The sequence below is a fragment of the Anser cygnoides genome, chromosome 14, assembly GCF_040182565.1.
Source record: "Anser cygnoides isolate HZ-2024a breed goose chromosome 14, Taihu_goose_T2T_genome, whole genome shotgun sequence".
Taxonomy (NCBI): domain Eukaryota; kingdom Metazoa; phylum Chordata; class Aves; order Anseriformes; family Anatidae; genus Anser; species Anser cygnoides.
The window spans coordinates 2,107,347-2,121,909 of NC_089886.1; the positions used below are offsets into that span (position 1 = coordinate 2,107,347).

Consider the following 14,563-nt stretch of genomic DNA (forward strand, 5'->3'; position numbering starts at 1 on the left):
ATACCTGCCGGTAATCGTAAGTGATTCTTGTTTCTGTATTAAAGCATCCTGTCTTTTCCAGAGCTGAAAAGCACATTTCTGATGTCTTTAGATATCTTTTTTTCCCAAATCCAGGTACTGATGTAAATCTCACCCTAACATATGTCAGAGGGGTGCGAAGTTGGTGAGGGAAGGTGTGATCACACGTCCTCCATTACCCGTATTATAACAGAAATACTTGTGTTCTGGTGTGCTACCAGATCTGGCTGCCAACACTTGTTCTTTTTACTACAACCCTGGCTCTCACGATGCTCTTGCCGGTGCTGTGAGCTCCCAGTGTCCGTCGGTGCCCTGTACTGGGATGGATGTGCAGGAGGGCCTGGCCCTGGTGCACCCCATCGCCCCCGTGCTGCCACTGCTTCCCCATTCCCCGGAGCTTTCCACCTTTAGCTTGGCTGCACAGGTGCTTGCAAATCACCGCTCCCAGGCTGGTGCGGATGGAGTCTTCTCAAGATTTCAGCGTAACCAGCAACCGTGGCAAACTGGGCGGCTAACTTTGGTGGGAGAGATTGTGTTTCTGGGAGCAGGCAGTTTTAAGTGGGACTGGCCGAAATGCTTTTGCACAAATGGCTGATTCATTAGTAAATGAAGAGCTCCCTCACTTTTTGTAGCCTGCTAGCGATGTTGTGTTTTGCAAGCTGCTTTTCATAACCTGGTGTGGAGAAGTACCGTGAGGGGAGAGACCGGCGCTCCACCTCGGTTCATCCTGCTGTTGTTGCAGCCAGGTTGATTTGTACCAGATGAGCAGATTTCTGGAGAGATGCTCAAAGCTCGGGAGAAAATGACACCCTGGGTGTAACAGAAACATCACTGAGATGCTGCTTTATCTGCTGTGATCATTGCAATTGGTCCTGGAGGGGCTGGGGGGGGAGCTGGGCAGCTGCAGGATCTGGCCCGTGGGGAGGACTGGGCCAGAGCCCACAGAAGGGAGAGATGCTGCTCCCACCTTTAGCCCAATTGGCAAGGTTAGCTGTTCTCTCTGTCTTTTTGCTCTACAAAATTGAAAACTTCCCCCACAGCCCGGTGCAGGGGGGGCCCATTTGCGGGCTGGCACAAGGCAGCCTCCGGAGCTCACTCGGCATGAATACGGGGAAGGGCTGCGAGCGGGTAGTCCTGACCTTCAGCATGTCCCAGACACTGTTCCCAGGAGGAAAAAAGCTGGTTTGTGTTAACGTCAGTGGTGCTTTTGTGCGGGGGGCCCCGGGCCCCGTGGGGGCGAAGCCCCTCCATTCATCACTCGGTGTCTCTGCGAGCTGGAGCGAGACCAGAGGGCGAGGGGAAGGGGCTGCCCGGGTTCCCGTGGCAGAAAAGCTTTTTCTTTAAGATCTTGACTGCTGGTAAAGTCATAAATAGCGCTGTGGGGCTTAACAGGAAACCTTAACTGTTTGGATCCCCCCCCCCCCGCAGCATCTGCTTGGCTTGTCTCTCGCAGGGCTGGCAGTTGCTACAGGCTCCCTGGCAGGGAGCTGATACAGGGCTGTTACTGCACATACAAGTTATTTAAAATGCCTCGTGTTTACCCAGCACCCCACCACCAGTCCCCGGAGCACGGCCTCGCCCGGCCGAGCCGCCCTCCTTGTACCCGCAGCAAAGCCACACGGGCAGGTACGAAGGGAGCAGGCGGGGGACAGCAAAGTACTGCTGTCCTGTGCCCCAAAACTTGTCCCCTCGCCTGCCTGCCACCAGCTGAGGTGTGATCCTCTCCCATGCCAGGGCTGTGCCCGAGGGGGGGCCCTGGCATGGGCCCCCCAGTCCCTGCGGAGCAGCCGGGGCGGTGCAGGGTGGAACCCGGCGGTGCCTGGGCCCAGCCTGATACCCGGCGCTCCCTTATCCCCAGCCGGCACTCCCGGGTGGTTTTTTTTCCAGGAAACTTTGAAGCGATGCTGTGAAACTCTCTTTGGCTCGAATCACCTATAATTTAGCCTGACATAAACCATAAGGAGCTCGAAGCTGAGAATGCGAAGCTGGCACAAACGAAGAAAGCGGTGTTTGGGAGCGTGTCTGCACAGCGTTTTGTGCTCCGAGGCGCGCTGGCTGTGCCCTGCTCTGCGTGTGCCGGTGGCTGGAGGTGGCACCGCATGGCCCGACCCCAACGTCCTGTGCAGGACGGCTCGGCTCCCCGAGCTACGCTCCTAGCTGGGTCCTGCTGCAGTAACCACGTGGCTGTGCTGCCGGTGCTCAGGTGTCCTTTAGAGATCTCGCAGGGATGTTCCCTCTCCTCTCGCACCTCTTCCGTGGACGCTGTTCTCCTCACGTTAATTATTTTCTGGCGGGCAGCCCCACGAGGCGGCAGAGCGGTGCGTTGGCAGCGCCTGAAGAGGCTCCCCTCTTGGCTCTTGCAGAGTTTGCCGTGTCGCTCGTGGAGAAGATGCAAGCTCAGGAAATCCTGCGGAGCCTGCGGCTCCCCGAGTTCGACGACCTCAGCCAGTTTTTCCGCAACCTGCCCACCACAGCGCTGGTGGGCATCGGTGCCTTCGCGGCCGTCGTGGCCTACTGGTTCGCCAGCCGGCCCAAGGCCGTGAAGCCGCCCTGCGACCTGCGGATGCAGTCGGAGGAGGTCGAGGTGAGGCTGGGGCGGCACGGGGGAGGCTGGATTTCACCCGGGGTTTGCAAGGGGGGACGTCCAGGCAGCACTTCTGTGCTCTGCGGGCGATGGAGCCCTGGCACAGTACCCAGAGGGGTGCTGGGGTTTTCTCCTCGGCCTCCAGCAGCCTTCTGGCCGTGGGTTGGGGGAATGGGGCCAGGCCAGAGGCACCCAGAGGTGCCTCCAGCCTCCACCAGGCCCGGGGCTGGGACCCCAGCGGGTGCTGGGAGGTGCTTTTGTTCATTTTGAGCTCTCCAACCTCATCCAGAAATCAGCAGCGTTGTGTGCTGGGCCAAGGATTATTTCACTCCTTAATTCACCTTTTTCTGTAAAGTGAAAAACTAGAATCCAGCCCACTAATCTATTCACTTAAATTTTCAGTAACATTTTGATCTTAACTTTGCTTTACCTCCAATGACTGAAAATTACAGCAGCACATTTACAGGGACACATCCACAACCCGTTGTCCCTACAAGAGTGTTAAGAGCTCTCGGTCAGCTCCTCTTCTTGTGCTGGCTGCTCTGAGTTCTGCAATAATGAGAAGATATACCCAGATCCATGGGTGAGGCTGAGGAGTTATTAATTTTCATGCTTTTAAGAGGCTTTAAAGTTTAATGAAGCTGCTCCGTTTTAAGGAGGAGAAATATTTCTGAAAATTGTTTCAACTTAAATTCATGTCTGAAACTCTAAGATAATTCAAAGTCTTCTCCTGTGTCCCCTGTGAAACCTTACTGTCTTTAATTCCATCAACTTTTTAAAAGGGCAGGAGGAATTTAGATTCTCCCAGAAAGTTTACCCTTGTGGATGGGTCTTTACCGAGCCTCCCTTCCTACTCGCAGCGCTGTCCCTGTTCAATTGCTGTCTGACAGCGATGGTGGCATCTGTTCGTCCGTCCTGCCCCACCTCTGGGAGTCACTAGGAACTGCTCCCTGTCTTTTCCCTCCTTATCTGGCTGCCTGTGGCGTCAGCCCTGGTTTTATCTTCCTGCCGTTATCTCCTGGTGGCCTGAGCTTGCTTTATGTCCTTCCTTTTGGTCTGGATGTCCTTGACAAGGTGCCCGTGGTTCTGGGGACCTGCAGAGCCTGGAGCGATCGCTCCCCCCAGGGTGTCCCCACTCCATCATCCTCACCAGCCCAAACGTCTCAGCCCCATCCAGCATAATTTGAGCCAATAGTTTTTATTTTATTTTATTTTATTTATTTTTTAATTTTAATTTTAATTTTTTTATTTTTTATTTTTATTTTATTATTTTTTATTTTTATTTAATTTTATTTTCCCCCATGTTATCTGGAGATTTAGAACTCCTCCTTGGATCTCTTTGGGAAATAGCAGCCACCTCCTCTGGTGATGAGCAGGGTCGTGTTCTCGTCCCTGGGATGCGGTTCCCCATGTTACATGGGTGCTGTGGTTCACGTTACACCTCTCTGGCACCCTTGGGTGCCAGGGCAGGAACACAGCAATGGATGCAGAGGCACCGTCAGGCGGTGCTGAGGGCTGTGTCGTGTCGTGGTGCCATGTCGTCTGTCACGCAGGGCCTGGACGGGGCGCGCCGGTCGGTGATCGGGGACAGCCCGCAGCTGCTGACGCACTACTACGACGATGCCAGGACCATGTACGAGGTCTTCAGGAGGGGATTCAGCATCTCCGGTGAGAGTATGGTGGTGGGGAGGCAGGGAAAGGGGGGGAGCCTCAGAGCTTGTGGGAGGCCCAAAAAGGCTAGAGGCCTAATGAGAGTATGAGGCCCCAACGTTTTGGTCACTGAAAGACTACAGAGGCCCAAAACGTGGGAGGCCAAGAATGATTTTAAAGCCCAAATAGTGTAGGAAGGGGAAAAATTGTGGGAGGCCCACGGAGACTGTTGGAGGCTAGAAGAGTGTAGAGTCCCGAGGAGCTGGAGGTGTAAAAGGTCAGAAGGGTGCCCCCACATCTGGGTGCAGTTTTGCTCCTATCCCACTCCTCCCTGCCTTTTGCAGCACTGTTATCCGTGGGAGCTGGGCCACGAGGGCCGCAGCGCTTACCTGGCCCTAGGTGCCCAAGGAGCTTCAATGTCTCTTCTACCGATAACTGAATAACTGATTTACAAAGTAATCATTAGGGATCTGTAATCAGGGTTACTGTCTGCAACGTGCGTTATTTTGCATTTAACGCCATTGAATTTCACTGTTCAGTCTCACGAGGTCTTTTTGCTGCCACTGGCAGACAACTTAATGCCCTGAGTTTTGCTCCGTCAGCAAAGCTCATCATACATGATTAATTTCCAGAACGTTTCTGGATATATTAAATGAGACAGATCTAGGTGTAGATCTGTGGACCCCAACAGAGCTCAGCTGCAAAAGCTGCCATTTATTTCTGCCCGTTGCTGCCCTTTCATCAATTATCCATCCAGGTTACATGTCACTCCACAATGGGGCAGGGCAAGGGGCTGTGCCCAAAGCTCTTGGGAAAGCGGGCTGTGGTGTTTCGGTCCATCACACCTTGCCATGAGCGATGGTACCACCAGAGAGCTCTCACACAGAGGGGGGATGAATTTCCCACTCCAAAAAGCCAGGAGGACTTCACTGCTATATCATAACCACTCGTGTCTGCTGCTTGCGATGTCCCGCCTTGCTGAACACACCGGTGTCATTACCGCATTGTTATTTTTGGTACCACCGAAAACCTCAGCAGAACGCAAATATTCCACCCCATGAGACAGAGGTAAATCAGTAACTCAGTAGGTGCACAGAGGGGTGGATTTTGTGCAGAAAGTACAGTCAGCCGATGAATTAAACTTCTCAAGTACTCCTCCTGTCACATAGCGCCGTGTATTGTCTTGCCCGTCTTCCAGAGTGGCTGTGTTAAAAATAGCAGTTTTCACTTTGAAGCCATGATATCAAAAGGCAACGAAAGCTTCAGGAGCTGGCATTCGGGCCGATGGTGCTCACTGTGAGCTTTGTCCCAGCAGCGAGAGCCGAGCCCGGTACCGATGGCTTTGTTCTCCCAGGGCTCTGCTGCAGCCCCACGACACTGGGCACCAGCTCCAGCTCTGTCCCCTAACTCCGCCGTCTCTGCTTGTGTCTTGCAGAAAACGGCCCCTGCCTGGGGTTCAGGAAGCCCAAGCAGCCGTACCAGTGGCTGTCATACAGAGAGGTGAGCTGGAAGTGAGCCCCCCCTGGAGCCTCGTCCCCTGGCACTCTCGCCCTTCGCGGCAGAGGAACGGGTGAACAGGCGCCGCAGGCTAGCAATAAAGTAAAAAATTGGGCTTTTAGACAGCCAATGCAGTAATGTGAGAGCCTGCCCGCACAGCTAAGCCTTCTCTTCAATTGCTGCTGCTTGTGTTCCTCTTTTTTGTGTACCTTTTTCTCTCCAACTTCCAGGTGGCAGAAAGAGCAGAAGCTCTGGGCTCGGGGCTGCTGCAGCAGGGCTGCAAGCCATCCACCAAGCAGTTCATCGGGGTCTTTGCTCAAAACCGCCCAGAGGTGAGATTTGTTTTAACTCGATGCTGTTTTACTAATGTTCTTGTCTTGTGAGCTTGCTTTATGTCTGAAGCTCACTCTCAAGTGTGTTAAGTCTGCTCCCACTGCCCCCTTCTCACCTCTGTGCTTTGATGCCCTTCGGCAGTGGATCATTTCCGAGCTGGCTTGCTACACCTACTCCATGGTGGTGGTTCCCCTCTATGACACCTTGGGTCCCGGAGCCATTCGTTACATCGTCAACACAGGTAAAAACAAAATTAACGTAATCTTCTCAGAAACCGGCTTTGTTGCTTGGAATGGTCCGTTTCCTTCTGCTTTCCGAAAGATGGGTGGTTTCACTCACCAAGTATTTTGAAGTCACTTGGAGAGGTTTTGGGGGGGCCGCCGTGCCCCCACACCAGGTCAGGGCTGCTCCCCATGCTTCCCATGCCTGGTTGTGCTCAGCTGTGGGGGGAATCGCTGTGGGGCTCCCCACTGCTGCACTTCCTCACGTTTTGCCTCCTGGATTTCCTAGCCCACATGGTGTGCAATTTTGGCATTTTGAACTGAATCCCAGAATACTCCTTGGTGTCAGCTACAGCTTCGGCTTTGATTTATGTTAGCTAAAATTGCAATGGTTTTCTAAGAGAAATATGTTATATTCTGGGAGCTCTGATGTGAACCTAAAGTGAGTACTAACGTTGACATGATGTTAGCTATGAGGAAGCAGCCAGTCTTGTGTTAAAAAAAGATTTACCGAAAACAACTTGTTTGGCTGCTTTCCTTCCAGCTGACATTTCCACAGTCATTTGTGACAAACCTGAAAAAGCCAGAACGCTCCTCGACCACGTGGAGAGGAGAGAAACGCCGGGTCTCAGCTCCATCATCCTGATGGACCCATTCGAGAAGGAGCTGATGGAGAGGGGAAGGCGCTGTGGGGTCCGCATCCAGACCATGCAGGAGGTGGAGGTAAGCCTGGTTTCCCACTCCTTCTCATACACTTTGTATTTTCTGCACAGAGGCAGTAAAAAATGCTGGGACTTGTGAACTGCATGAGAGGTTAAGCAGCTGGGGCTCGTGGCTGTTAATATTGATGCGTGGCTCAGTGCAGTTCCTCATAGTATTATCCCTTATTGACAGGATAGCCAATATTTTAAACTTCTCTACTCAAATAAGACATCAGCTGCTCCTTGAGCCTGGTTGAGACACAGTCCTCCTCCATGTAGGCCTACATCCTCACACTTCTTATGAAACAGCCTGGCTCCAGCTCAACCAGCCCAAGCACTGCTTGAATCCAGGGATATCTTTGCAGTTAACGCAAGAAACTTTGGACACAAAGGGTGACCTAAGTGCTAGCCACAAAGATTTCTGCTCTGGCTCACGCTCTCCCTTAGTGGTTTGCAGATTATTAGCTAGTGGGTTACACCACATGAATTGTAGTGGAAATCATTTTTGTTACTGTAATCTCTTTCAGGACTGCGGCCGGGAGAGTCGACATGCGCCTGTGGTGAGTGCTCTCATGCTGGCTTTCCCACTCAGGATTGCACTGGCCATGGCAAACTCATTTCACCTAACAAACGAGGGGCAAGCTTGCTCTGGGCAGACGCAGGCGTGCGTGGGTCAGGGCAGTGTGCTGTAACCCCCCCTTTGCAGAGGCAGCCGGGGAGCTCAGGGGCTGGCAGTGCTGTACACTGGAGATGTGCGGTGTTTGCTTCATATGCTCCGTCTGGGACTCTTAAATGAGATAATTCATCCTTGCTGAACCTGTTAGCAGGACAGTAATTAAATGCCAGTGTTAAGCCACGCTAATTCCACTGCCTTACCCCGGTGGCACCGGTGGGACGTGTTTGCAGCACTGGCTTTGTGGCGAGGTGCCTTTCACTCAGAAACAGTACTTGGCAATATTTCTGCGGGATCTTTTTGGAAAACTGCATTGATATTTTCACCGAGGGTGCTCACACTCTTACAAAGCTTTCAGAAGAGGCTTCTAATTTTCAGGCCATTTATTTAATCATTGGTGACCCAAAATGGCACGCACGGTGGTGCTGAGAACGCAGAGATGCTACTGGGAATGTGAGCCCTCAGCGGCTTCAGCTAGCTGTCCCCTCTTGTGGCTAACCACACTTTTCCAGCATTTATCTGGAAGTCGGTGAACTAAATTTTCCCAGACACCCACGGGTATTGACAGTGCCTTTAAAAATGCTAGTGGCAGGGTGGAGATGGTGGCTAGATGATCACAAGTAGGAAAAAAAAAAAAAGAAAAAGAAAAAAAAAAGCACATTTTTAGAATGCTGAAATATCAGTTATGGCTGATATCAAAACCCTAGGAATAGCAAACACTGTTACTGTCTCCTGTGTGACCGTATTTCTAACAAATACTCTTACTGACATCAGGCACAATACAGATACCTCAGCTTTTTAAGGAGGTGGAATTTTTGCGCTAAGAAGTATTGGTGCGTATTCTGAGATGCAAACCTTCCATCGAAGTCTTGTTATGCTAAAGCACAACCTTAAAGCAGATGGAGCAAATCATCAGGGAGGAATGGGGTCTGTGTCAATTGAAGATACCTGATAAAAGAGATTTGCCAAGGGCAAGGAAAGCATTTTATGGCAGAGCTGAAGTATAATTGGTTTGATCTTTATGTTTATACAATGACAACATTCTAGCACTGTCCCTTGCGCATTTGATTGATATGATTTTCTTTTTTTTCTCATGTTTCTAGCCTCCTCGACCAGAAGATCTATCAATTGTCTGTTTTACTAGCGGCACTACAGGTAAGGAATGGGCATTCTATTCATGAAATAATAGATCATTAAATTCGTTATTAATACCACATTAATATGTGCAAACATGCTACTATACTGACATGACAATGATATTTGTATGTATTTTAATATTTGAGAATATCTACGCTTCCATAGATTGCAGCTGGAATTCCCTGACATACACTTGGGCAGTACGATTTTGCGGTTGTCCGCAAATCTGCCCATGTTTCTGCCTCCCGTTTTGCAGTGCAGATACGAGGCACTTGGCTGGAGGATATTTATCTTCTGCAGACATTGAAAAAGAGAAATGCTCGTCCAGAGCTTTCCGTTTTTCTCCTAAACACACTGTCATCCCTGGCCAAGCCCTGGTGCTGGTGTGCTGCCGGCCCGTCCTGGCGGAGGACAAGCAGCTCGTTCTCCTGCTCAGGGCAGACGCGGGACTTTCTCCTCTCTCCACACCCCGGTTTTCTTGCAGCTTGCAGGAACTTCCTTCTCTCAAGAAGTCAAACTCGTTAACACCCACCAACAAGTTACACAGGCAGACAGAGGGACAGCAGAGCTCAGATACACGAGGCGTGAGCGCTTGGGAGAGCGCGTTTCCATTACCCGCAGGGAAGGACTGGGCTCTAGGGACTCAGGAGCAGCTCTTCCAGGTTCCCTGGGATCTCAGGACTGCCTGGTGCTTGGTCCTGCCGCAGAGCACCCTGGATTTGGCCCCGCTGGTTTAGGAGGCGGGAGGTGCTGTTTGACACCTGCAGAGCCCGAAGCATTGCCTACCTCTGGGAGAAGATCAGTATCGCAGTCAGGTAAGTGGCCTTTATCAAGTACAACCCCTTGCTGCTCAGTTTGTGTTAAAAAGCTGTGTTTGCTTTTGCATTCATACATCATTTTCAGTTTACTTGGAGGGTTTTTGAGATCTGTGCATTTCGGGCTGCACAATGCAGTGCACGGTGCGAAAGGAGCCTGACTGCCCAGCCTCGGCTGTGGGAACCTAACAAGAGAGGGCTGATGTTAAAGTCCAGATGAATTACTTTTTCAAGTTGCATCTTTTTATTGATATTTTATTTTCTAAGTTAGACTTTATTCTAATTAAATTTAAAAAACAAAACCCCTTTTCTAGTTGCAGTACAGTCATGGGCCAGTTTCTGGCTTTGTGCTTTTCCTAGGACTGTGCCTGAGGTTACAGAAATGGGACAGCCAGGGAGCCCCTTGCTTTCTCGCACCCAAACCCCAGTTTGCAGGCCATCTGCAGACTAAACTCTCCCAGAGCAATGGGAAGCTTTGTGAAGCACCACCCCATCCCCTGCTGCTGGAAGGCTTTGCACGTCACCTTCTGTTTTTTTCCAGGGCTTGTATCAATGCTCTGACCCATTTTCCATGCTATGTTTTGGTTGTAAAATGCCTGGCTTTTATATAGACCATGTTAGGACATTTTTAATGACCAGATTTAGAATTTTATTCCAAGAAACATGTTCCCAAGGTCTTTTTCAATGCTGAAGGGTTCCAAGTATACTTGTGTGACATGAAACCAATCTTTGTTGTAGAGTTTGTAATGTGGACATTGTGGAGTTGGGAACAATTTTAGCTGTTTATCAAAAAATAAAAATAAAAGTAAAATAAAATACCAGAAGTGGATTTGAACGCATGCTTTTCTTTCATTGCTAGGCCCATCTGGCCACACGCCTCCTCACGGAGAAGGGAGACACTGAGACCTCCGAGCTGGGAGCACAAGATGGACTCTCATTGTTGCACCAAAAAATCATTGGCACTCACAGACAGACCAAAGGTGCACAGATGCCCCCAAAACACCAGGATACAATTTTGCATGCCGGCTGCTCCAGAAAAGCCATTTCCACAAGGACTTTCCTGTAACTGGTTGGATAAAAATTGCTTCCCAGCTACGCTGCCTGGCAGTGGAGGGTCCCTGGGGGAGGAAGGCGCCTGCGTCCCAAGATGCTGATGGAGCACAGCACCGAGACAGTGCTGGAGGTGCTATTGGAAAAGACCCATTTAGCAATGTGGAAAAAGTTTCTTCATTGTCAAATTGGCAAAGCAGCTTGGCACTGAGATAAAGAGAAGCTGCCATACCGACCATTACCCGACCGGGATCGCCGTGCTCCCATTTCCATCACAGGACGGACAAGCTGTGTCTTTATGAGGAAGCTCAAGCTTAAGAGCAGTGTCAGAGATGGGGCTTGGACTTTTAAGAAAGAACAAGCAGTGCCATTAAGTCTTTTCTTCCAGAAGTGGTCATTCTGGGAAAAGGCTCGTGGCAAGGGGCGCCTATTCTCTTAACTCCCAAACAGCCAGAGGAACTAAAGAGGGTGAAAATTCACAGGAATCCCCTGGCCCAGAAGGCTCCCCCTCCCTGGCGGCAGCACAGTCTGCTCTGGATTTCTCCTGATGAAGAGCCCGGGGTCTCAAGCACCCGAGGAATCTCCCAAGGAGCCTGCGGAGCTGTGTCAGGGCGCAGGAGGGCCGAACTGCCAGAGTTGCAGTTTGTGACCGCCCGTTAGCAAAACCAGAGAAATTCCCACAGCAGCGCTGAGCGCGCCTGCGGGCAAAGAGATGCTTGCACCCACTGGGGCTGAGCAAGCACAGACGCAGCCAGAACACCACGAGCAATTTCTGGGCGGTCAGCGTGCATGTACAACGGGCGCTTGGTTCGAGGAGTTTTGAGGGCTGCTGGACCCCCGCGTGCACCCAGCTGTGAAAATGAGAGCCTCAAAGCCCAACCTGGCGAGCCTGTGTGCAGGGCGCTGGGGTGGGAGCTGTTGGCAGAAACGCCGGCTCCAGCTCCTCCTGGGAGCGTTGGAGGAAGACGGATGTACGCGAGACCAAACAGCCTCCTGTGCGCTGTGTTCAGCTGTAAGGATCCGGGACTGAATTATTCAAAGGCACTTGGAACACCGAGTACGGATTTTTTGTAAACTGTATTGTGTTCAAAATGCCCTGCAATAAATGTGTGCAATAATCATTATTTTCCCTTGGGTCTTTATTTAACTATTGCAGTGCCGGGTGTGAAGCAGCGTCAGTGAGGCTGCGGGGCACAGGGCTCAGCGCTGCCAGGAGCCAGACGCAAATTCTGGCTGACTTACAGTTTTCCGAGGCTGCTGTATCCGTCATTAGCAGCATCGCAAAGCTCCTGGCACGCGTCCCCGTGCGCGCCGTGCCGGGGCCACGCAGGGTGCCTGCAGCTGAAGCTCCTCGCTCTGCTTCCGCCCGGTGCAGCAGGAGCTGGGCTGCAGCAGCGCGATCAAATTAAAGCAATCTGCTTAAAAACACGCTGCAGAGGGAGGGTGATTCTGTAATCTTTATTTAAGCTGAGCTATTCCTTCTTTTCTGAAGTAAACCCTTTGAGGGTGATGCAAAGCGACAGTGCTGGGACAGGAGGGCACAGTGCTGCGGGCAGGGCCCTGTGGATGGAGCCCTCGCTCGTGTGCGCACCTCGCTTCTGAGACACCTTGTTCGGTGTCTCCAATAGAAATATTCATGTTACGCTGTGTTTGCAGTATCACGTTAATAATTTCTGAATCTTGCAATAATTGCCTTTGGTAAATGTTACTGCACATGAATGACTGAAAATTACACAAGTTTTAAAGTCCATTTAAAATTAATATTTTAACAATTTCCTTTTTTTATTTTTTTAAAGCTTTTGGAAATGAACTGCTGGCTTTTAAAATCACCCTCTCTGTTTCCTTTCAGGAAACCCCAAAGGTGCTATGCTGACTCATGGGAACGTGGTTGCCGATTTTTCGGGCTTTTTGAAAGTGACGGAGGTGAATACCCTGACTTAGAGAATGTCGCCGTGTGCGGAGCGTGGGGGTTGAGCGGTGTCCCTGCAAGGGCTGGGAATGTGCCCCTGCGGATAACAGGCCAAATTTCCCTTACTTGGGGCCAAATTCACAGCAGTGGGAGCACGTCTGAGCTTGCAGTGCTGACGGGCATTACATCGCCATGCTACCAGCACGGGCTCCCTGGGGCTGCACGGTGCAAAGTGCTGCAGAGGAGCAATGCTGGCTCCTGCAAATCCTGCACAGCTGTGACCGCTGCCTGAGAGAGCAGCGTCCACTTCTGGGGATGCCCGTGCAATGTCCCAGTCTTTATTTGAAAGCTTTCTGCATATTGTGTATGTGTATGGGAACTTAAATATTTATTGATTTATTTATTTTTACCAGAATGGTCAATTTAATATTAAAGTATACTTTAGTTTTAGATATACATTTAAAAACAAAAACAAAAAACAAAACAGCACTGGTCAAGTACATGTATAATACGGTTCATGCAACATGTAAAGTTCTGTTTAGAAACAGTATATGAAGCACATTTGCTTTAGCAAAACATATAAAGAATTATATGCAGCTTGTACCTATCAAATATAAAGAATCTAGTTTTTCATAGTAAACAGGCAGTTCTGTAAAGCAGCAGGGCACACGTGGGATGCACAATTTATCACAGCGTACCCCTTGTTTGTTTTATGGTTGCTGCTAGAAATACTGCAGCCTGATTATCTTAATCCTCGAGTTTTCTGAGATTTCCAGGCCACCGCTGTAAGGAAACTTGGACACATGACATGAAAAATCCCCCTGAGCTCCCATGTTCGAGCACTCGCAGGGCGGTGACTCCGGTAACTTGTCGTACGAAATGTCACTGTGTTCGCTGCAGCGAGCCCTCGGGGTTCGCAGTGCGGAGCTTTGGCTGGCTTCGGAGGCAGCGAGATGCACAAGTGGAAGCTGATGCCTGGATGTCTCTGAGACTCAAAGGGCAGGAGCGTTTATTTTGGAAGATAACCACTTTACAGGGAGCTGAGGGAACTTGGCGTCTTCCAGGACTGGCTCACAGAGATGGATTCAGTGTTCAGTGACGGCAGTGGGTTTCTTTGATTAATCTCGAAGGTATCAGATTCAGACGTAAGTCTGGTGTGTGTGGCTGTCAACCCAAAGCTTCGGGCACCAGGGCATTGCTGGCCTCGGTGCAAACGCCCGCAGCCAACCCGCACGGGAAGGGCAATTTCTGACCGCAGCAACGAAGTCGAGAGAAGTGCTAAACACTTGACAGCGGTATCAGGTAGTGAAATACGGATACCAAAAGCTAAGGGGCTTACATATTTTTGTGCTGATTTTGCTTAGTACAGCGGTTTTCATAAATGGGGGGAAAAAAAAAAAGTGAAGTTAGAGCTTTATTGTAACGCTACCCTCAAAAGCCATGAAGCTGTTTTCATTTTATCTGTTTAACTGGACAGCTGTGCCAACTGTGAAATACTAGTAAATGTCATCGTTTCGGTCCAATTTCAAAACAAACCATTTATTGTCTGGGCACTTAAAGCAGTGCAAAAAGAGCAGCATAGCTAGTGATGCTAATGGTTTTACATTACTGCGCGTGCAGAAAATGAGGCCAATTTGAAATAACGTATAAATAGATCTGCAGGTCAGATTGACACACAATACAAATCGGGATGCTGAAAACACCCAGGTGGTCAATCCTGTTTGACTCCACTAGGTAATGGTCGGGAGAGCGTACCCAAAGCTGACTTGCCCAGATTTAACCTCAGTAAAACATCTCCCGAGGAAGGAAGTGGTGCTCCTCCGTCCACCGCCGTGTCCCAGGCCACGGAGTATCGATTCCGTCACAGCAGGGGAGATGCAAAGTGGGTATAAACTGCTAATACCAGGAGCCAAAAGCTTTTATACCCATTTTCCACTAACCACTGGCCTTGGTGCAAGTCAGTGGGTAATCAAGC

At 50.4% G+C, this 14,563-nt stretch overlaps 1 protein-coding gene across 1 annotated transcript in view; it reads left to right on the top strand.

The window, feature by feature from the left end:
* Positions 1 to 14,563, top strand: part of ACSL6 (acyl-CoA synthetase long chain family member 6) — a 50,124-nt gene that overhangs the window by 18,774 nt on the left and 16,787 nt on the right. Inside the window, exons 2-10 of the mRNA XM_013175827.3 lie at positions 2,382 to 2,602; positions 4,156 to 4,270; positions 5,688 to 5,752; positions 5,980 to 6,081; positions 6,224 to 6,323; positions 6,848 to 7,026; positions 7,532 to 7,564; positions 8,781 to 8,832; positions 12,529 to 12,602. Coding sequence (XP_013031281.3) covers positions 2,382 to 2,602; positions 4,156 to 4,270; positions 5,688 to 5,752; positions 5,980 to 6,081; positions 6,224 to 6,323; positions 6,848 to 7,026; positions 7,532 to 7,564; positions 8,781 to 8,832; positions 12,529 to 12,602 — 941 coding nt within the window. The remainder of the gene's footprint in view (positions 1 to 2,381; positions 2,603 to 4,155; positions 4,271 to 5,687; positions 5,753 to 5,979; positions 6,082 to 6,223; positions 6,324 to 6,847; positions 7,027 to 7,531; positions 7,565 to 8,780; positions 8,833 to 12,528; positions 12,603 to 14,563) is intronic.